Source organism: Trichoderma camerunense, assembly GCF_050948025.1.
Source record: "Trichoderma camerunense strain CBS 138272 chromosome Unknown V8C40scaffold_5, whole genome shotgun sequence".
Taxonomy (NCBI): domain Eukaryota; kingdom Fungi; phylum Ascomycota; class Sordariomycetes; order Hypocreales; family Hypocreaceae; genus Trichoderma; species Trichoderma camerunense.
Window position 1 is genome coordinate 459,789 of NW_028145365.1, and position 22,903 is coordinate 482,691.

General features: G+C 51.4%; 2 protein-coding genes across 2 annotated transcripts; one reads left to right on the plus strand and one right to left on the minus strand.

The window, feature by feature from the left end:
- Nucleotides 1–951: 951 nt before the first annotated feature.
- On the plus strand, nucleotides 952–6,394 carry V8C40DRAFT_169965 (inositol polyphosphate kinase domain-containing protein). Its single transcript, XM_083211597.1, has 5 exons — nucleotides 952–2,088; nucleotides 2,166–2,312; nucleotides 2,421–2,442; nucleotides 2,562–5,936; nucleotides 6,071–6,394. The coding sequence occupies exons 1-5, from the start codon at nucleotides 1,161–1,163 to the stop codon at nucleotides 6,297–6,299; spliced, it is 4,701 nt and encodes a 1,566-aa protein (XP_083075397.1). The 5' UTR covers nucleotides 952–1,160; the 3' UTR covers nucleotides 6,300–6,394.
- A 12,636-nt stretch (nucleotides 6,395–19,030) lies between these two features.
- V8C40DRAFT_263671 (uncharacterized protein) lies at nucleotides 19,031–20,165 on the minus strand (the record flags this gene model as incomplete). Its single annotated transcript, XM_083219489.1, has 2 exons — nucleotides 19,031–20,077; nucleotides 20,151–20,165. The coding sequence occupies 2 exons, from the start codon at nucleotides 20,163–20,165 to the stop codon at nucleotides 19,031–19,033; spliced, it is 1,062 nt and encodes a 353-aa protein (XP_083075398.1).
- Nucleotides 20,166–22,903: the final 2,738 nt, after the last annotated feature.

The window sequence follows — 22,903 nt, forward strand, 5'->3', positions numbered from 1 at the left end:
CAAATGCGCTTGGCTGCTTGAAAAAAATCTGCACACATGCTCTTTGATTCGATATAAGCGCACATATTGCCCGTTTTACATTTGGCATATTACGGATGTGCAGGTTAATACGAAGGCTTGCGGCAAGATCTCAAAAGTCTGCAAAGTGTCAATAAATGCCACAGAGCTTCTACTTCGTATTCATCTTCAGCAAACTCTCTTTGATCGCCATAGAACCAACCACATGTGCCGGATGACCACCTTTTCGACGCATTTGAATCCTCTGTGCGGTTACACAGACGACATCTGCTACCACTCTGGTGTTGCAGGCTAAAAACCTCATCACAGTCCCCCAGACTGCAGCGCAAATCAATGAGATAAACAGACCCTCATAGCACAGGCTTGTCATGGTAGCTCGACGACGGCCTCACCGCTAAGTGGATTTGGACGTTAAATAGTGATTCTGTTGGTTGGTTTTGCTCAGACTTGTCCCCTTGCAGCCCCAGGGCATCAATTTCCATTCGCCAATTCGACTTTTGCCCCTCCATTGCAGCTTGTTCCCTCTTTTTCTCTTACTTGGTGCCAAGCATATCCTTGCTCAGCTCCCCGATTTGCCCCTCGTTTAGCTGACGCTGCATGTGGCTTGGGCCAATTATATCTCAGCAATCGCCAAAAGGGACCGTCCAGAAGCCTAGAGAAGGAAGAAAAAAAAATCATTCCAAGGATGCCGCCACAGAGACCGTCTCTGGAGCGACTACAGTAGCCAAGTTACACTTTTGATAAGGTTCGATGTAGGTACATATCTGCACTGAGGAAGGCAATGCCCTTTTAATTCTCCTTCTCCCATGAAGGCCATCTTTCTTTCAATACAGCCTTTCTTCATTGTCTTGATCCAATTACAGCCACCACGTGTCTTGCTGCAGCGTGTCAACTCGCCGCTCTCGGATGATGTCACCGCCCGCCCGTATCTAGCACCGGACGATTGCAGCCAAGCTCCTGCAAAGTATTGACCGCACAGAGTGGGTTCCTCCCGGATCCCGTTCGGCGAGAAGACTCCAGTCTTTTCTTTTCCTCCTGCTTACCTCCAGACCGTTAGTCGATAGACTATCTCCCCTCCGTCTCCCCTCCGCCAGCCCATCTACGGCTTCTTTCTGCTGGCAAGCCTCCGCCACTATCATATCATGGACCCTTCCAGTGCCAGCTTCAGCGATCCCGCTATGGGGAACGAAGAGGCTCCGCTGCCACCGCCGTCAGAAGCTTCGTACGACGCCAGTGCCGCCAATTCCTCGCCGAACACCTTGCCGTCCCAGCCATCGAGGCAATCCCGCAGCGTGTCTGTTTCCTCCTTCACGGGCTCAGTCAGCAGCAAGAGCCGCTATGCCGAGCCGGGCACCTCCGACATCCACGCCGAACGATCTAGCTTCTCTAGCAGCCCTCACTCTTCCAATTTTCTCAAAGGCGCTCGATCGATGAGTTCATACAGTCGACGACACTCGGCCGCTTCCGAAGCCCTGACTGAGGAACTCTACCTGGGAGAATCTCAGCAGAGCCAGGTCTTCTTTGACAACGATACTCCTCGGATGCGCCCCAATCCAGATGTTCCAGCCAACCACTCGGCTCTCCCCGAACCCGCTCTGACTACCAAGTCGTCGTTTTCAGACTCTCATTCAATTCGATCGAAGCGTCTGTCGGGAACATCGTTGTATTCATTGGCTTCGGCACGTGGCGTCATCATCAGCCCATCGCAATCGCAATCCAATCCAGCGTCTGATCAAGGACCGCCTCCGCGATCGGTACCGAGTCTGATGTCGTCCGGAAAAGGGCCAGCCTCGGCCCAGCCTGAAGCCGCATTGTCTAGCGTCACCGTCACCACCTCTTCGGGCAGCCAGTCGGGACATGGGTCGCCTAATACTCACAGCCTCGCGGCCAGAGATTCGCAGCCGCCGCATCTTGACCTCGTCAGGCGAAACCAACGATCCGAAACCATGCGAACTACCCAGCCCGATCGTTCTCGGAGTAGAGCAAAGAGACGGTTCAGTGGAAGCACTGCATACAGCAGCCAAAGCCCAAGTAGTGAACGAGGACCGCATCATCGAGAGAAAGAAGAAGGTTCGTGTGGAATCGAGCATCGATCGGGCAAATCTCCCTCATTGGATTGTACATTGTAGCTGACAACTATGCTGCAGTCAAACCCGCGCCCCTAGGTGTTATTGGCATATGCGCTCTCGATATCAAAGCCAGAAGCAAGCCGAGCCGGAACATTCTAAATCGCCTTATAGCGAACCGCGAGTTCGATGTGGTGGTTTTTGGTGACAAAACTATTCTCGATGAAGGTATGGCATTTCTTCGATTTCTCCAGCCTCGAATTAGAAAAAAATGCAGATCGTCTTTAATGTTTTCTTGCAAAGGATGGTGGTACTAACAGAAAAATTTTCGTATAGAGGTTGAAAATTGGCCAATGTGGTGAGCAATTCCCTTCTCGGTCAGCGTAAAGAGGATAGTGGCATGATCCCCTTGGCGTATCAACCAGATGACAAAAACAACAGACCACAGAACACGCAATATTTGCTAACAGTTTTCAGTGACTATTTAATATCATTCTACTCAGATGGGTTTCCTTTAGAAAAGGCTATTGCATATATAAAGACCAGGAAGCCCTTTTGTGTCAACGATGTCCCGATGCAAAAGATCCTCTGGGATAGGCGTGCGTGCTTGCGTCTGCTAGACAAGATTCAGGTTCGCACGCCAAAGCGCCTTGAAGTGACACGGGACGGTGGCCCCAAGGTTCTCACCCCAGAAATGTCAAAATATATCAAGGAAGTGTCCGGAGTGACACTGGAACCCGCTGACCCGGAAAATACTCCACCACCAACAAAGGTTGAACTTTTAGACGACGGAGACGTTCTCAGTGTTGATGGAGCCCTTCTCAAGAAACCCTTTGTAGAGAAACCAATCAGCGGCGAAGATCACAACATCATCATATATTTTCCAAAGAGCTCTGGAGGAGGAGCACGGAAACTGTTCCGAAAAGTTGGAAACAAGAGCTCTGAATACATTCCCGAGCTCAACGTCCCTAGAGCTATCTCCGAACCCGAAGGCAGCTACATCTACGAAAGCTTTATGGAAGTTGATAATGCGGAGGATGTCAAAGCATATACTGTTGGTCCTCAGTACTGCCATGCGGAAACCCGCAAGTCTCCTGTTGTCGATGGCATCGTTAGACGAAACACTCACGGTAAGGAGCTGCGCTATGTGACGAGTCTCGGTGCGGAAGAACGAGAGATTGCTCGCAAGATTTCGACTGCATTCGGACAGAGGGTCTGCGGATTCGATTTGCTCAGAGCTTCGGGAAAGAGCTATGTCATTGATGTCAACGGCTGGAGCTTTGTCAAGGACAATGAGGATTATTACGAGCACTGCGCCAGCATTCTAAAAGATGTCTTCATCAAAGAACGAATTCGCCGTGGCGGCATAACACCGCCGCCGGTTGCTTCTCCCGCCCCGTCTTCGGAGGCCGACCCTATCGCGAAAGCAGGACAGACGATCACGGAACACGAGCAATCAGGAGGCACAAACACCACCGGGGCTACCGCCAGCCAGCCCATATCTGCGGCGAAGCCAAACAACAGCGCGACACAAGCTGAACAACCTAGTCAAGCTGAGTCGGCACTAGTCCCCCCTAGCGGTACGGCATCGCCAACCATAGAGAGTGCGCGGACGTCTGTTGGCCAGAGCTCGGCAGGGAGCCCCTTGCTTCCACAACCGCTGCTACCACCATCAGATGTTTTGTCACCCAGTGTTTTGTCATCAACTCCCAGGTCTAGCAAGGATGCATCACAATCTCCTGCTGGTCCAACAGCGCAGGAAGAAGACGTGGCTGAACCTACGCCTCCCCCTCCTCCTCCTCCAAAGCACTCGTGGAAGTTGAAGGGCATGGTTTCAGTTATCAGGCATGCGGACAGGACTCCCAAGCAAAAGTACAAGTTTACTTTCCACACTGAACCTTTCATCGACCTCCTTAAAGGCCACCAGGAAGAAGTGCTCCTTATTGGAGAGCCTGCCCTGGCGAGCGTGATACAGGCCGTAGATGTCGCCTATATACAAGGTGTTGAGGACCGAGAAAAACTTCGATCTCTCCGAAATGTCCTTGTTAAAAAGGGAAGCTGGGCTGGAACCAAAGTGCAGATCAAGCCCATGTTCCGCAAGAAGAAGAAGGAGCCAGTGCCGGAAGCTGAGGAAGCTCCCCAGCCGGGCCAAACCGGCGATAGCACGCCCCTGGTCCCAGGGGACGAAGCAGATAAAGCTGAGGGGCGATCATCCAAACGGCATGATTCAGTTTCAGAAGTTACCATGTCAAAGTTTACCGCCGCGGAAGAGAGCCTAGTCCTCGACAAGCTTCAGCTCATTGTCAAATGGGGTGGCGAGCCGACTCATTCGGCAAGGTACCAGTCGCAAGAATTGGGAGAGAACATGCGTAATGATTTGATGCTGCTCAACAGGGATATCCTCGACGAGGTCCACATCTATAGCAGCTCCGAGAGGCGAGTTACTGCTAGCGCACAGATCTGGGCATGCTCCTTTTTAGGCGAAAAAGAGCTCCCGGAAGACTTCATCACCATCCGCAAGGACCTTTTGGATGACTCTAATGCCGCCAAAGATGAAACAGACAAAGTCAAGAAGAAGCTTAAGGGGCTGTTGCGTGAGGGCAATGAACGTCCAGCACAGTTTGCCTGGCCTGAGAACATGCCGGAGCCGTCAGAGGTTCAGAACCGAGTCGTTCAGCTGATGAACTTCCACCGCCGAGTGATGCAGTACAATTACGGTAAACTACAAAACAGCAACGCTGCCACGTCCCTTACTGCCATCTCAAGCTCCAGCACCGAGAAGCTCAATGGGGAGGGATCTAGTTCGTCGCTTTCGTCAGCACTATCGCAGGCTAATGCAGTCACCAACATTCAGCCCAGATGGTGTTGTGGAGAGGACGCGGATCTCTTCCGCGAGAGGTGGGAGAAGCTCTTTACGGAGTTTTGCGATGCAGAGAAGGTGGATCCTAGCAAGATCTCTGAGCTCTACGACACGATGAAGTTTGACGCCTTACACAACCGGCAATTTTTGGAGTGGGTGTTTACCCCGCCACGAAGTATGCTCGAGGAGGAGTATGGTGTCAAAGATGGTAAAACAAAGGACGGCGAGGATGTCGCTGCCGGCAAAGGGTCGTCGGCGGCGGCGGATGATGGCAAGGCGACAGGGGCAACTCCCGACAACTCAGACAAGGCTGACAGCTCCAACCGGTCGGCAACAGTACGCAAGCTCTTCCGGCGAAGATCCTTCCTCAATGGCCTCCGCCACATGAATGACGAGGCGCCCCCTGAGCAGTACTTTAGGCTGTATAAGAGCAATAGCGGCGCGGCGGATAAGACGGATCCGCGGAACGAACCGCTTCAGGAGCTGTACCGGCTGGCCAAGATTCTGTTCGATTTCATCTGCCCGCAGGAGTACGGCATCTCGGATAGCGAGAAGCTGGAAATCGGACTTTTGACATCCCTACCGCTCCTCAAGGAGATTGTCCAGGATCTGGAGGAGATGCAGGCCTCCAACGACGCAAAGTCCTTCTTCTACTTCACCAAGGAGTCGCACATCTACACCCTGCTCAACTGCATCATCGAGGGCGGCATCGAGACCAAGATTAACCGCAGCACCATCCCTGAGCTGGACTATCTCTCGCAGATTTGCTTTGAGCTGTATGAGTCGGAAGTCAACCCGCCTCCCGAGGAGGGCGACGAGCCCGCTTTTGCTTATAGCATCCGCATCACCATCAGCCCTGGGTGCCATGTCTTTGATCCCTTGCACGTCCAGCTGGATAGCCGGCACTGTATCGGATGTGCGCCGCGGCGCAGTCTCACGCCCCATCTAGATTGGCTGCAGGTCATCAAGACCCTACGCGCCAAATTCAATCAGTATGTTATTTCCCCTTTAATTCCCCCCCTTCCCGTTGCTTTTCGGCTCTTGTTTCGTATAAGCTTGTTCTGTTCTTGTTTTGTCAGTGTTCCCGTTAAGAAAGTACTGTGGCTAACATGTTTATGATGTACAGGGTCAAACTGCCAAAGACATTCCTCGCCATCAACTTGTCAGATGCTTTCACCTTTGAAGAGCTCGAGAGACATGGAAGCGATCAGGAGGGTGGCCTCGAAATGAAGTCAACCCATGCAAGGGATAAGGCACCCGCTGATGCCGGCAACGAAGAAAGCAGCTGTGCGGTCGTCGACGACGAAGCTGCTCCTATCCCCGAACACGAGGGTCCCATTGTCAATCCCACTTGAATGCTTGATTAGTTTAGCCCTATAGGGCGAGACAACGATCATGCCTTGGTGGAGTTGACAGCGATGCCCTGGCTTCAGAATAACCTTGATTCTCTTTCCTTTTTTCTTCGTTCTTGCTCGTTCGACTAGGGGATGTAAGGGTGTTTTTCTATCCTTACTGGGGTACCCATACATAAGACAGCTCTTTCCTATGGCTGTCGGCGTCTTTTCCTCTCGGACTCTACTTTTTGACGACGATGTTTGTTGTTTAAGAGTCGTTGAAACATGCCACGCCCTGATGATGAAGCCGAGGCTTGCCGACGCAGCCGCCAATACTACAGAAATCGTTCCAAACGTCATGTGTTCTGATTTAGCATCCGTTATGACATGTCGGAAATATTCGTGTCAGGCCAGGGCCTCTTGTCGGGGGGAAACGGAAGGATCGCATAGTCCATGGGCATGGCGCGCGCGCGAATCGGGATCGAAGTGGGAGAACGCCTTTGCCATGTGTCAAGTGAGATGCATAGTCGGGAATAACAGCATTTTAGATAGGGGGGCTTTTTTTCTTCTTTACACCTGTCTCTCTAGGATCAAGGATATTGGAACGGTTACAGGGAAAGGGGGGAGGGGAGGGGTTTGCATATAGATAGGTAGAAACTTTGCATGTTTAGGCTGTTTTTCTTTCTTTGAGCCTTCATCCTTGGTTGGTCTTCATCCATGGAATCGATAGATGGCAATACTTTTACAAGATGGTGTTTGTTTCGAATAATCACAAGTGTGCAGTAGTGCAGATGGACTACGAATTATTATGTAAATGCCATTCTCTCAATTATCCTAGCATTGGTGGGCCAATGGGAAGACATCTCCGGAGTTACATTACATGATGTTATGTCACCCCTCCTGAGAGCATGCAAAGACCATTTGTCTCTGACCACTACAGTAAGCATTTCTCTCACTCTCATGAGAGAAGTGGCTCCACAGCTTTGCATCAAACGTAATGGCAGTAGAGCAGTACCATTAATAGCATGTCTTGGCAGCAAAAAGTCATGCTCAAAGTCATGCGCAAAGTCATGCGCGAAGCCATCAATACGTCAAAAACACCCTTGCTACTCCCTGCAAGCTCCCTGCAAGCCCCGGTTTCCATCACGGCTGAAAACTGGTTCATTCTCTGGCCGTCCCAGCTGTGTGTGATTTAGGCAGACACAATTTGAGCCGGCTTCCCACCACCAGCGGCCTCGAGGGCGCGCTCGGTACAATACCCTAGAGGATGACTTGTCTCACCGTCCAGAGATGGCAAAAGCTGCTCCCCAATCAACGTCAGACCCAGGAACTTGGGCACGGGAGGAGGCGCATTAGCGCTGGTTCAGGACCTTGTCTAGCGTGCCGGCGCAGCGGTGCTGGTAGCATGACCAAACTTGCAGTAGTGTTCCCTGATACCCATCAAGGAATCCGGAGTGGCCGCCTGGGGGGTGTGATATGTGATATACCAAGTACCTGTATTTTTGGTACGGGTATTGCGGAGAGGTTTTGGAATTAATGCTGCTACGAGTGCGTAGTGGCATGCCATCCCATCTTTGACGGGTCTCTTGGCGGTGCTGCCATGGCCAAACACGTGGTCCTCGGCACTTCGTTCATATTGCTGACAGGCCAAGTCAGCAGGCTAACAGACTCAGGGCTGCATCGAACATAACCTATGTATCTTGAGCCCTGCTTGTGTTCGAGTACGCAAGATCCCAAGGGTCGTGCTCTTATTGTCGGCATCGGTAAGCACTACAACTCCGTAGACCATATATGGCAACTGATTGCTGTGGAAGGCTCGCGTCAAGGTATAAGATCTGAAATGAGTAATCGAGTTCCGAAGCAACAGATATTCAGCAATACATGGGCGTCTTCATACGCCACAGCCGCTTCTATGGAGCTGAGATACAAGTAGAGTTGCGGACCGGACTAGTACGTTGATGGATAGCTTCTGCCCGCCCTGTTTTCATAAACGCCGAGCCGGCGGCGCGGTGAACAGGGTAGCCGATAGGTGTGCTGTGAAAACGGGAGCAGTTAGCCGGGATCCCCGATCGTGTCTAAGAATACCCCAAAAGTCGATTTCTAGAAATACCTGTCTACCGTGTCGCTCAAGACTATTCACTGGTAGCCCTGGGATATAGACCAGCTATGAGACCAGTGAATAGCTCGATTTTGCGATGGCTCATAACGCACGTATAGACATTCTAGAACTCTGAGAGATGCCTCTTTGATCCAAAAACCTCGCCTGGTCAACTTGGGAACCAGCTTCCGATTTCAAATTCCAAAAGCCTAGCTGATCGCAATCGAAATATCTTGTCTCGTGTTCCAGGAGGCATTTGCTGCCCAACGGTACATCATTGAAATCGGCAGTAACGCCGAGGTAGATCGCTTACAAAGCGGGAATGAGTACGGAGTACAGTATGTTGAGAAGTCGAAATTGGAGTACAACCGTAAACACCAAGCGAGACTATTAAAACGCCAGCGCCAGATGTTGCAAGGGGCCATGCTCGCCAGCGACGGGGCTTGATGTAAGAGCCGTCAGTCCGTATTATAACCAACATGGCGCAGATGGCGCAGATAAAAGTCGAGGTTCACGGGCGCCGTTCATGCCACTACACCCGCAATCAGGATTTGCACAGGCCACAAGTCATCCCATCTGAGAGTGTCATTGGTTTGGAAAGATTCTCTTCAAACTTGATTATGCGCCGGCGTCGGATGAAGGCCATGTTCCGGGCATGGCCGCGCCGTCCTTTCACCTTTTCGAGCCAACACAGTGGGGCTTGTCAGCGGCGTGTCTGCCATTGTTCGGGTGCCAGATGTGCGTCCTCTCATATGTAGGGAGTAGGTAACGCCGAGAACACCGGAGCTGCATCATCTTCAAATGACTCGATCACTACGCTGAACAGGGAACACGGAGCGCTGGGAACAGATGGCTCATCTCCTACCGTAGCAGTCACATGATAGACTACTAGTGCGGGTAAGGGTAAAGAGATGGACAATAACCACGGCCGGGGGAGCTGTTTCATCATTCCAGCCAGCATTCAGAGGCCTCATGCGTCCGGGAATAAAGTAGTATGTAGTACAAGTAAAACGGCGGCCAGACCCTGGCCCCGTCAGCCGATAGCCGGACTGGGTTGATATGTAGAAAGCCCGTCCATGCAAGTTTTAGGTGCGATGTGATGCGAACCAACCGGAATCGAGTGCCGGTGCTTTAATGGCTAGATCATCGGACTGTGGTCAACTACCTTGGTCAACTCATCATGACTCTCAAGGCTGGTGTCGTCAATGTGCACGAAGATCTGCATCTGCTAAAGACAACAAGCCAGGACTGAGGAAAATATGCGACGGCTGCTGAGCAAACTCTTCCGTGAGGGCCGAGCTTGGAACTATTGGGGGCATCTGTTATACGGATTCAGCGGGTGACCGTGATTGTGGGTTGAGACTGAAGCAAGAAGAAGTTGAGGTGGCAGAGCTGCGTACTTCGTATCAGTAGAAAGCCGGGTGCCGGAAGAGAGGTGGTAGGAGCGCAGCAGTAAGGATCCCATGCGACTGTGATTTCAGTGCCGTCGCTGTCTGCCGGCCAGCTTTCCCGCTGCTCTCTGCCGATTTCATCTTCCTCCCTCTCGGCTGGGGTTGCTGGATCTGGAACACTGGGCTACGTGTTTCAATGATTTATGGCGCAGCACACACCTGCGAAATCCATTCTTCTGATAAGTGTACTCGTATACCCACGACTGGGGATGATAGGCTGGCGGCTTAAGATATGAATGCATTGTTGATCGGCGTAGCCCTGTGACTTTTGGTTGGTGGTCAATTGCAGTTGCCAATCGCACAGCAACCGATTGCTTTAGTTGATCTGTACGAGTACAAATAGCATGCGTCTCGGTGATGCAACGCTCTTGGTGCTGCCGGGAATGGCTTCCGGTCATGCCGCCCATACGAGGTCGGCGATGGTAATGGTGTGAGCGCATGGTTACGTTTGCAGGTGGCTTGCCCTCCTGTAACCTTGGACAGATAAGTCATGTTTGGTAATCATTCGTGGATGAGGACGACATGTCGTTTTCTCAGCATGTCATGCTGCTCAGAGCATAGATTAGCTGGACTGCGTGGTTACAATGGTCTGCCGGATGTGGCACCTACGAGACAAGCTGGCCGTACATTTCATGTAAGGGTTAGCCAGGGCCCCATGGGAAGAGCGGATGAGTAGAGCAGTCATATATCGGCCGCGGCAATAGCTCAGGTATCCTGCATGCAAGGACAGCAAGCCAAGGTTGAATGTTTTAAGAAGCAGAGTCGTATGGATGGAGCGGGCTAGATTGCGTCCATGGAGTAGTAGGATGCAGGCGGGGGTGGGAGAAGAGCCAATGTCATCCCAGGTGCTCCTAGTGCGACGATATTACGTGCTTGTACCAAGTTGATACGCACTTGGTCAATCCCGGGAGCTGAGCAGCCACGGCATCATCTCAGCACAGATACCTTGGATGGCCATTGATGGCAGGCCTTGTGCGTGGAATAAGAGCAAATCGCACATAAAACAAAGCATCGAGGTCGGAGTACGTGGTAAGATGTGACAGGAGCAGAAACGGCGCCAGGATTCGCTAGCCGTTAGGCTACCGGCGGCAGGCAGGCGGTGGCGCACGGCGAATCGTAGATCGGCTGGGTTTGGCAGCGAGTGAGTGCCACATGTGCGACTACATGTATCAATCAGCACGATCTTGTTGTACAGCGAGATGAGTTCACTGTAACATGGCATGGGGCGCGAACTAGGGCAGGCCGGTTCCCCGTGCTGCGCAGCCACGCCCGGGCAAAAGTGTTTTGCCTCAATGCCGTTGCTGGCACTGATGCAGGCGCAGGCATATGCATGTGCGAGTATTCGTCTTGCAGCGCTGCACATCAATCAATCATACCCAACACATCTTGTACCATGGATGACAACTGGGTAAAGCAACTTGGCAGGGGTTGCGGAGCGTTTGTTGTCGGCCCATGCCATGCGGGGTTTCAAGAGAGGGCATACAGCGATGATTGGTCGCTCTGCTGCGGTTGCGAAGATGATATTTGACGAGATGCGGTTGAAGGGAGAAAAGGGTGAACGTATCAAAATGTGGCCAAGCTGATGGGGAGGGAGAGAAGAGGCAAGGTGGTGGTGACAACAAAGAAGAGAGAAAACATGGGTGGTCAGTGTGCGTACCCAAGGTGTGAGAGAATGATGATAGGCGTAAAACACTGGCAATCGTTTTTTTCTCTGAGTTTATTTGTTTATTTGCTTTTTTCTGTTCTTTCCTTTATTCATCACATGTCATTTTACTGGAACCCATCATTTTTATTTCCTTTTGCGGGATACTCTTGTTGTCTCCTTCCTCCTTCCTCCTCCTTTCTTCCCGTGCCCTTTCCTTTTTCCAAACAGAACTTGGGCGGCGAACCAAAACAGCAGTTTCACAGAACTAACAAAGGAAGCAGTCGTGGAATAGCGGGGCATTATATTCGCTGACATTCTGTGTACCAAATAGGGAAATAGCCCCCCTGTCATCTTGTTTGTGCTTGCCGAGAGCTTCATGCCTTGTGGTACATGTGCGATACGAACAAGTTTTACAGATACGAAGTAGTGGCAGGTACTTTTGCAAGTATTAACGCAGCGTGCCCTGCAGTCCATCAGCCTACAGTACCTAAGAGTAACACGGTACGTACATGGCTCGCTAAGCCACAGATTTCCGTGTCCCTTGTTAGATGAGGTTAATTTGAGTCCCAACCTAACATGAAGCATGGAATGCTTGCAAGGTGTCAAGGTAATCAATCCATCTCACGGAATACCTTACACGCCTAAATTTCTTGGTAAGCTCCCTTTACATAAGCCCGTCGGGCAATGCTCTCGGGCAACACTTCAAATTGCACGGGCACGTCCAGGTCCACGGTTTGAATCACACTACCAAGTATTACAAGAGCACTAAACACCTTGTCCGGGACATCTTCCAGCATTTCCCCGATGTCTGTCCGCATCCGCGGGAATTGATGCGATGTTCCGGGCTGCCGCGTCCTTTTCTCCTTCTTTTTTCCTGTTGTCCCTTCCCTCGAGCATTACACGTACCCTGGCCATCAAACGATTCATCCCACATGCAAACATACACACGTCTCGTACTGAGCAGGCTCTGTGGGTGGTGTGGATGGTAAGGGAGTAATCAGGCAACTCATTGCGGGCCATGGGGTGGGTTAAAAGCTAGAACGCCTTGGATATCCATTGGGGAGGATAAGAAGGGAAAAAAAGTAGCAGCCTGAGACACCGCCCCGAGAGACGAGACCACGAAGTATTAGTCGTCCAAAGTAAACGCCTCAAAATGCGAAAGCCAGCGCAAAAGAGCTGAGGGCGTCTTTTCTCCCCTTCGTTTGGCCAGGTTCTATGACAACGCTCCTGTGGTCGAGACTCTGAATCCCATGCCAAGGCCAATCAATGCGGCATGCAAGAAAGCGTGTAAAGAGTGATAACTTACAAGTAGTAAACAAAAGAATTACTTTAAATCATCATTGGGTGTTCCCATGTGAGAGATGCTGCGCATTGGACCCAAAACGGCTTCGTTTGCATTAGCTGGCTCGCTTGTTGGCGCCGGTGCGAAAGCCACAGGCAGGGAGCAGAAGATGCGGGCGGTGCCTACAGCAGCTGAGTGAGAAAACAACAGCTCTAAGATCGCATTGGCTATTGGGCTGCATACCGGTGAAAAGAAGCTGCAGGCTGTTGCATGCTGCTGCAAGCTCTACTGCAGGCTACAGCACTTGTATGCAGCAGCGCGAGATCGTCCCACGGCTAGCTCGAGACTCGGTACATTTGCCCAAGGTTGGTTGAGATGCCCTAATGAAATGCAAGTGCAGATGTACTTTGGTCTTGGGGGAGCGCTTCTCATTGGTCAATTGGCGCACTGAATTACTCTGTTCAGCCATCCCGCTATAAGAGCCTAGTCGATGTACCTGGGCCAACTCAAGCCACCAGATTGAGAGATATCAGTAGTACTAGATTAGCAGCCAGGGCAGTGAGAAAACAAATCAATCACATTGGCTTCACGTCCTCCCTCGCTTCGCAATTGAATCCTGTGGGTCGGTATCTCCCTCCTTGCTAGGGCTAATTTCATCAAGCCTGCTTTTGCATACTTCGAAGCAGGCAGAGCTTGCGAGATGCTACCTCGGGAAAAGGGTGCCTTAGTACCCAACCGCTACCCCCATACGGGCTGAAAAAGTACAGGTCTGGACCTGTAACAAGGCAAGATACGGAGTGCATGCCCGTGCATGCATGAGCGCAGCTAATGTATGAGAAGCCTTGTTTTTATATGCAAAGAGTAGCAGAAGCTCATCAGCCTCAGCGTATCCTGGCTATATGGAGTTATTGGAGTTATTAGTGCCAGTCAGTCTGGCTGCCTTACTTACCTCGTGTCCTTTCGCCGAGAGCACCTGCCTTGCAACGCTTTGACAGGAAAAACAAAACACACCGCTCTCATGGCGCGGCAAAATGATTCAGCAAGACTGATTCAGTCAACATCTTGGCCTGCTTCATCCTCCTCCGTGTTTTCGGTCTCGTTCCAAGGGTTGGCCGCCCGTCTCCATCTGCTTCCAGCTTCGGCTCAGTGCCAGGCTCCAAACGGCGCCGACACACGCAAAGCCCTGCCTGCAAGGTCCCACCCGAAGAGCCCTAAATAAACAGCATCCGACATGAGGCGTTGTCAAGGTCCACGCCGGGGCCGGCTGAGGGAAGAGAAGAGAGAACCAAACCACGACGCACATCATGAACGGTAAACTGCTCACCCGGAACAAGCAAGTCGTCATACAAGTCCATACATGTAGGCTGTCACCCGCTCGTCTCACCCTCTCACTTTCGCTTTCGGCGCATCTTGATCCCATCTAGGACAAGTCTCGTCAATACGGGCCTGGCTGGGACTGGGAACTTTTCCCTTGAGCGGCCCCATTCCGTTAGCCGGTAGGGCTACATGCGGCGTACGAGTCTTGGAGATTAGTCGTATGTCTGTGCCGTTCTTGTTGAAGCATACGAGCCCGAGTACTTGCAGGTGCGCAGGTGTTGTATGACTGCCAGGGTTGTTCCGCAATGCCCCGGGAGAGATGCTTCCTTGCCAGATGCTCAAGTGCGTCATGTGTTTGCATGTACATGCAACACCTGCACCCGTACGAGGACGTTGACGTGGTTTGCCATGTATGAGGCCCAAACGCACGTCTTCGCAGCCTGTTGCTGCATGAATCAGCCTGTCTCGGGACGTTGCCGGCATACAACTTTCAGCCCAAGCAAGCCATCAGTTTACACTCACCACTACCAGCATTACAAATGGCAGCAAAAGCACCAATGTGAGTTCTTGCCGAGAATTAGGCCTGGCCGCTCCCAGAGTCGCAAGTGGGCGCAGTTTAGCTTACTGCTACTTGTAGTAGCTCTTATTTAGGTGACCCGTGGTGTCTTTCACGCTCGTCCTAGTGCTAGACAGGTTCAGGGGTGAAAGCCCGCTCCCGTGTCTCCGAGCAAGTCAGACCCTTCCTTTGGGAGAGACTTGAGCGGCGCTTGCGGGTCGGTCAGCTCGGAGGGGTGTGCGTTTTCTCATCTATACATACAACACGGAGTTGAGCAGTGATGATGACGATGGCCTTTTCCCACCCCGAGCTAGTCGTTGACAAACCGGGGGTCTGGCCTTGACCGTTTTGGAATGTTTGCACCCCTGTGCTGAGGCTCTGTTGGCTGCTAGCCCCGGTCGAATCGCCCGCAGCGTGACCAGCAGACAGGTAACAGCGATCTTTCCGGTTCAAACGGAGAGTTGCGTCCGTCCGCGCGTGTTTGAGCGCATCATCTGCTTTGGCCGTCGACGGTTCCAGGGCCAGGGCTGGAGGGGGCCAGGGCCAGGGCCAGGAGGGCTATGCGCGATGATCTGATTATCCTTCCATCCCGCCGGGTCGCCGTGCTTGCATCTCCACAGAGGGAGGCACCTTGCAATGTACTCTTTCTTACTTGCAGGAGAGAAGAGAGAAGAACAGAGCAGAGGAGAAGAGAGAAGAGATTCGAGCCATTTGAAATCTAGTGAAGCGATTTGATCCAGTCAGTATAGCCTCAAAGACTACATGCGCTCTATCAGGCATTGATCTTTGCTGCCTCAAGTCCCAGATGGATAGTTGGGCTGCAGAGCACCTGCTGGGTACCTCGACGGACGCAGAGTGCCCAGAGAAAGTACCTTGCCTTGCATTGCCTTGCTTTGTGGGCTGCATGTAAGTAAGTACCTTTTATATTAAGTTGCGTGTACATATGCATTGATGCATCCTTGCCTTGGCCTTGCTGTCTCTATTCACATGCAGCCCATCCCTTGCTTGACGTCTTCAACCACACGCCCCCCTTCCTTTCCTTTGTCCTCCTCCTCCTCAGCATTTCCATTCCTTTCTCTTTTCTGCTCTATCATCAATCACATCATCCCATCATCCTCGTCCGTGTCCTCAACCCCTCTGCCTCTTCCTCTGTTTCCTCCCCCTCCCTCTACCCCTCCCCCTCGACCATCCTTGCACGGGTTTTGCACCTCTCGTTGTCAATTACCAACAGCAAAAGGCGTGATTGACAATTAATATCCTTCTGCAGAGGCTTGTGTGGCAAGCAGCCCGCCAGTTCACTTCGCCTGCCATCGATTGATTCCGTTCATCGTCGTCAAACACACTCCCGCTTCGTCGCCTTCCAGAAACACTTCGGCACTTGTCTACCGCCGGAACTGGCTCCGGTGTTACATCTCTGTCGGCACCCGCTCCCGCATCCCCGTTTTCTTCCCGGCGAGGATCAAACAAACGCCTTGTTGGTTTGTTCTATTTTTGTTGATATACCCCGGCCAGGCTGTTTCGTCACTTAGTCGCAATCGTCGGGCACGGATGTTTAGCTTTACATCGTCATACTGCTCCAGATTTTGACAGGCCACGCCCGGCTTATCGAACCCTCCCCCTGCTTTCACGTCCCGTGCCTCCCAGCGTATGTAATATCCCTGAAAGCCCAGTAGTAGTGTTTGAAAGAGGAGCTACTACTAGGAGCTTTTTTGACAAACGCGGGTAGAACTGGTTGCCGAGCTCAGTACGCCGATACTGCTACATATAAGGCTGCTATTCGCAGCCCTCTGGTCTATCGTTCACAGCCATCAACACTCAACCATTCACCTCTATAAAACACCTTGATTGTTCACACATTGTTCACGCATTGTTCACTCAAAGCCTCTTCTTCATCTCTAACAAGCTTTTATCTTTTAAGAAACTCTCCACCGTTGAAAACTTAAAGAGACACGTTCATCTCTTGTAAGCCGCCACAGTCTGACATCCATACCAACGCTCTATCTACTACATCATCTATTTGCATCAGCCGCCTTGAGTCAAAGTTGCTTGGCTTCACACTGTCTGAATTCTTATTGTTCTTTGATAGAATCAGTCAAAGAATCTATCTCTTTCAGAGACTTCATCTCTGATAGCCAACCAACTCCTCCTAACTCAATCACAAGGCTCTGCTAAGCCGACCATCAACCGCAAACCCAATGACAATGGCGGTCTCTTGCGCTCACTCTTTTGTCATGATCAAGTCTGACAATACTCTCGTTCAGTGGGTTTGCCAGCATTGCCGGTCGGGACCTCACTGGGCCATCTACGAATGCACATACTGCAAGCTTCATCTTTGCCGCCCATGCACCCAGGCAGCCTAAGCTAGTTAATCAGCAAAGGCTGATATCGACAACAACTACCGGATTGACCATTTTCATGGCAGGCCATCTGGGGGGATTCTCTTTCTCCTCGGTCAATCCTGGTTGGTTGATGATGCCGCCGTCGCTATTCATGATGTTCATTCCATCTTGAATGCGGCCCACTACCCTTATTACGACGACAAATTCACCCTTGGCGAGCCACTCGCTCCCTAACAACACTTTAACTGATACGGCCTCGACGAATCATGACCATCTTTGACAACTTTTTTCCTTTGTTTTGCTTTATAACTGCACATCTTACTCAGCAGCATCCCTATTTTTGCCCTTTGTGCAAACCGATTGACAACTGCAAATAGCTGTACGGCCACAATGCCAGAATTGGTTTTGCCTGCAGTATTACCTGCAGAAGCAGCGGTGTTTGCCCCCGGTCATGTTCATCGTTTACAAACTTCCATGCAGTTGGAACTGCAAGTCCCACGTGGGCAACTCCCTTTTTGGCGACGCGCCCCATAAGCTGGTACAAGGACCCCTGCTCCGGATGTTACTCTGCTAGTGGACACAACTTGGACCTATGAGATGGCTCTCCAGGGCATCAAGACGGGATTCGGCGACTCTAGAATCGGAAGCGGGGAGGTGTGTGGTGGCCGCAGCCTGGCAGCCTTCGTCCTCATCATGCTCACCGGCGACTTACTTCGCCCTCGTATTTCCCTTTTACCCTATTCCGTTTGGAAAGGACAAGGGCTAAGACAAGGTGCTGGGCGGAGCTTTGGCCTTCCGTTCATGATCAGGGTTTTGTCTGACAAGGTGCTGCGCTCTGCACTGCAATAGCCGTTTTCCCTGCTTTGTCTGGGTCACCAGACTTGTTATGTCCCTTTTTGCTTTGTTCTCCCCCTCTGGTTTTGGTATGTTGGAGTCTTGATATTTTGGGACCATGGTTGGTCTTTGCTTTTTGGTTGAAGGACCTGGGGTTTGGGGTTAGCTTTTTGTCACTTGGGTCAGTGCCGTTCTCTCATGACCGTTGACCGGCGCAATTTGAGATTTAGATGGATGGAACGGGGCTATCTCAACGTATGAGTAACCCCACGGATAGACTGGTTTGTCGTAAGGCAAGGAAACTCCAATCTGGAGACGTGAGCATGACTTCATAGATAGTAAATAGACATGGGACACAATGATTACATTCAACACACCACTTGTCATACGATTCTGTGTAATTTCTTGGTAATGGTGAACAATTACATACTCGTACAGGTCGAGGGTTGAACAGTAGTAGGCTCGCCACTCGGGATGCGAGTCAGTTTCATGGCTCCCCTAGAGATTGGTACAACACGCTGATTTGGCTTTTTTTTTCTTGACAAGTGTTTACGGGATGGTCTTTCGTTTTATGAAGATTAATCTGTGCTATTATACGCTGCCATTAGCAAGGACAAGAACTACTCTGTACGCGTTCCATTACTATACTTAATCTCAGTTGGTTACTACATAGCAGTCTACTAATTTGAGGAAAACAAGCAAGACAAAGGGGAGAGGGATGCATCTCCTTTCATACACAGAATAGGAAGAAAGATAAATAGAGAGGAGAGGAGAAAAAAGAAATCGAGAGGTTCGTTTTCAGTGGAAAAGAAATGGAGAAAACAAACTTGACTCGACATTTACTTTTAATCAAGAGACAGGGAATACGAAAGAGGAGAAAAAAATCCGAGATTTACTCGATCCTTGATTTCCTGTTTCTATAAATTTGCGTCTACTGTGGAACACAACATTGGTACTCCTCCCGCGGGAAGACCGAAAAGGAGGCCAAAAAAGGCTGTGATACACAGATTCACCGTGCGAGGCGATCTATTCTGTGCCATGTGGGATCTCCCCGTGTTGAGCGGGTGATGTAACAGCAATACCCTTGTGACGGGCAGGTCATATGGGTAGACGGATGCAATAGTTTGCTTACTTCAATCCGATTCCAGATTGGACAAAAGCAGGTTTTGGTTGAGTAGTCAGAGAGTAGTGCTCGTGTTTAAGAAAAAAAGGCAACCTCCGAGGACTGATCTACGCATATCGGTAGTAGCGAGCAATCGTCTTATCCTTGTACGGCCAATCCCACACTGGCCTCTCACTCGTCCTCTTCGTCACAACCACCTCGTCTCCAACTGATACGTCAACTCCGTCTAGGCCATCAACCAAGAACGCATACTTGCCAAAGACGGGCGTCCACTTGGACCCTGCGTCGACCCGTCGATCCGACATGAGCTTCTTCAAGAGCATGCCCTTCTCGCCCTCGCCGAATCGCCCCGTGTCATAATCGACGTTGAGGGAAGTACAACGGTTACACAGCTTCGTCATTGCCAGGGTAGGGCGGCCGCCGATGGATAACTCAGCCCAAAAGTCTTCTTCGAACTCGCCCTCGCCCTCGCCGTCAACGACGATGTTGGGGCGGAACTTGACGATATCCACGGGACCGCTGGAGAGGCGGGCGTTGACGTTGCCGAGTGACTTTTCGGTCACGACGAGGTAGGCAGCCATATCTGAAAAGGCCAGCCAGTCCGCCTCGGGTTGCTGCTGTTGGCATTGATCTCCCCATACGAAACTAGATAGATAAGGAAGCCAGCCCTGTTTGGCGGGAGGCGCAGCAGAGGCAGCGGGCTGAGCTCTAGGTGAGAAGGTGCCAAAAACAGGGCGACGCTCGTCACCGATGTAGCAAAGGATAGTCTGGAAGCCGAAGCAGGCTGTGAACCACTCGTCGAAATATGCCCCCATTCGATAAGCGTCAACCATGGCCTGGTGAAGGTTGATGACCTGCCGGTCGAGACCCGAGACGTCAGGGTTCAGAGGCACGCGGAGGACGACGCACTGTTCCGGACGCGGCGGCACCAGCGGATCTCTCGGGGGCTGATATCGCACATGAATCTCATCGTCAACAATCTCCTGGATGAAGCGGCTGCACTCGGGATACCGGTCAAGCTGGATCTTGGCCAGCTCCCCGTCGTCGCCGACTTTGAAGAGCATGAAGCGTCTGTCATACTTGACCCCCTGGGGGCCAAGATGAGCATTGTGGAGCGGGATGCCGCGGAGGGCCTTGATAGGATAGACCCAAATCTGGGGTAAGAGAGGAGTCGTCAGCAACCTTAAAATCGTTTGACTGCCCTGTCCGGCTAAGATGCTTACATACCGCCGTTATCTTCATGGCTGGCGCGGCTGAGGAGCGAATTCAATAGGGCTGGCACCGAGCAACGTGATTCGATTTGAATTGAAGAAAACGAAAGGAAAATATGTTGTTCTGTCCAAAATGCTGCCTGCTGCTCTTGTACAACGTCGAATTCCTGTGAATCATGAACTCGTACTCCGTAGATTCATACTAATTTAAGCCAAAGGGCCCGATTACCCAGATCGGTCATCATGCTACCGGTCTGGCGCGCCCTTCCTCGGCAATTGATGTGCTAAGATGCGCCTTGTCCTTGTTGTTTGGTATTGATTGCAAAGTAAGCAACTAATAGGCTGTCATTCATCCTTCCGCGGAAGCGGTCCCTAGACTCTTCGGCTTTAGGCAATGGGCTTTATTTTTCGCTGTGCGTGGGGGCAGCGATACATAGCATGGGAGTCGGCGATTACGACTTGTACAGACACTCTGATAATTCCGTCCGCGTGCCGGGCTTTGGCGAATGCGACCAGACACTATTCGCTATCTCGGATATCATATCGTCGTGTTCGCATCTTGGCCTAGCTGATTATTGGAATCCCCTAGCGATATTTTGCTTTTGATGTCAGTTTAGCCGAGAATCAACGCGGTCAGCTAGACGCCATAGCGGCGCTCAAAGCATCTCACAAACACTCCAACTGACTCATGGTCCACCTAGTCGAAAAAGGAGTAGCAGAATGAGCCTCCCGAAGATTGTTCGGGTGAGATGGCTATAATAAGTCAAGGTACAGTCAAAGATCTTGCCCATAGTCCATCTTGGCGTTTCTATTCCCTCTTTCTCCTCATAGACGCCAGTTGCAGGGACCAAGAACGCGGGCATACTCGCACAGATATCTAGCTCAAAGAGTCTCTGCTGCAATGCGTTTCCAGGAGGAGATGATCATCCTTTCCCAGGACCCAAAATGAGTAAAGCTTAACAAGTTCACTGACAGGACGCTAACGACTCCTCGCGTCGTTTAACGATAGTGCCAAGCAGCTGTCTGACCTACTCGACAACTAAAGCAACAATTATTTCGTTTTGCGAGTTGGATCATATTTCACCACGGCCGAAGTCGTGATCCGTCATCAGAGAAAATATATATGACTTCAACGGCATGCACTGCGTACTCCATACGAGATCAGAAAGATAAATGTCCAACTCTGGGGAGCGGGGAAGAGGAGAATGCTACCCTGTTGAGTGGATGGATACCTTGAACAGTAACGAGCGTGTGTGAGCGAAACCCCCACTAGGCTCTGCGATTAATGCTACCGGCATGCTGGAGATCTCTGACGTATCGACAGGGCACTCGGCCATTGAAAGCAAGCTGTAAATCCCTTGTCACTGGGGGTTTGATGAGCGCCGACACGCTACATGCATACGAATACTCGTAACACGAGTACTCAACGAACCCTAAAGCCTTGTTAATAATTTCTTGTGCGCCCTACCGGCTCTCACGGCCGGTTTGTCTCGAAATCTTGCTCAAACATCATCACGACATTCCGTTAAAACCGCCTTGGCAAGAAAACGGAGCGGTCTCAACAGCTCAAATACGTAAATAGTCGGCACTGAGAGTTCGGACGCGTACGCTCTGTACGTCAGCAGTGGATCGGAGTACCCTTGTTCTTCCGTTGGGAGACGACAACCCCTCCAAAAGAAATGTCGCCAAGGGAAGAGGGTCGATGCTAGCTTGATAGCTTAAGTGGCCGTGTTACCGAAAGATTGAGCGATGGCTGACCCTGATCGGAGGTGGTGATGTTGCCGCGTTTTGGGCACATATCGTATCACACTGGTAGCTGTCTGTCAGGCCAAAGAACTACTGCAGCACAGTATGGGTGCTAGCGGTGATAGAGAGGTAGTAGTAGGCGTAGTAGTATTAGTGATTGATTACTACCCGCGCAAACCACGCTCCCGGGACAGGGCATGTGGTGGATGTGATACATCGAATTATCCTTTGTGAGTGCGCGGACCGTTTGCTGATTCGCTCGGTTTGGTTATCTTTCGTGATCTTGTGGACTGATAGAGCCCAGCTTGCCCAGGCAACAAAGTCGTAATAGTAGCATCCATGAAGCAAGAGAGGAGGGGTTGAGGCCGATATGATCCTTCAGACCTGCACATCGGCATGGCTGGCTCCAGGATAAAAGCGTGAAAGGTGATTTGCTCGTCACAGTAGATGCACGACGATAATGCAAACGAAACGGGAAGAGAAGGAAAGGACGCCCGCCGGTCATTCATAGCTGCATGCATGTAAGGTATACAGTAGCAGGAGCAAGCATGCTTGATGCTAGAGCAGAGCAACGGCCTGTATCATGCGCGACGGGACGCCGAATCCATCCGGCGGTTTACTTTATCTCCATCGCTCAATCCGTAGCCGTATTTGCGCAATTTGGACCCCGATAGCCGTGTTTGCTTGGCAGCCCTTCCTCAAGGCCGCGTGCGTCTGCTGCTCATGCGGAACGTCAAAAGCCAATCGAGGGGAGCAGCTTATAACGGTGGCGTCGCTGTTGGTTGACGCCTCGTCTCGTCTATTGGATGACTTGCTCCCTTGTCCGTCTTATCGCGTGCCCTCCAGCTTAGACTGGCCAACCGGGGGAGGCCCAGACCGTTGTCGTGAGAGTTGTGGCGCTTGGGAAATCGCTAGCCTGCTTGGGTTCAAGGTGGAGAGAGACGGTCGGTTTTGAAACCCCAGGTTTGTTTGAGCTTTGTCCAAGCAAGGGCTGTTTTAGCTTGATGGGGTTCCGTTCGGTTT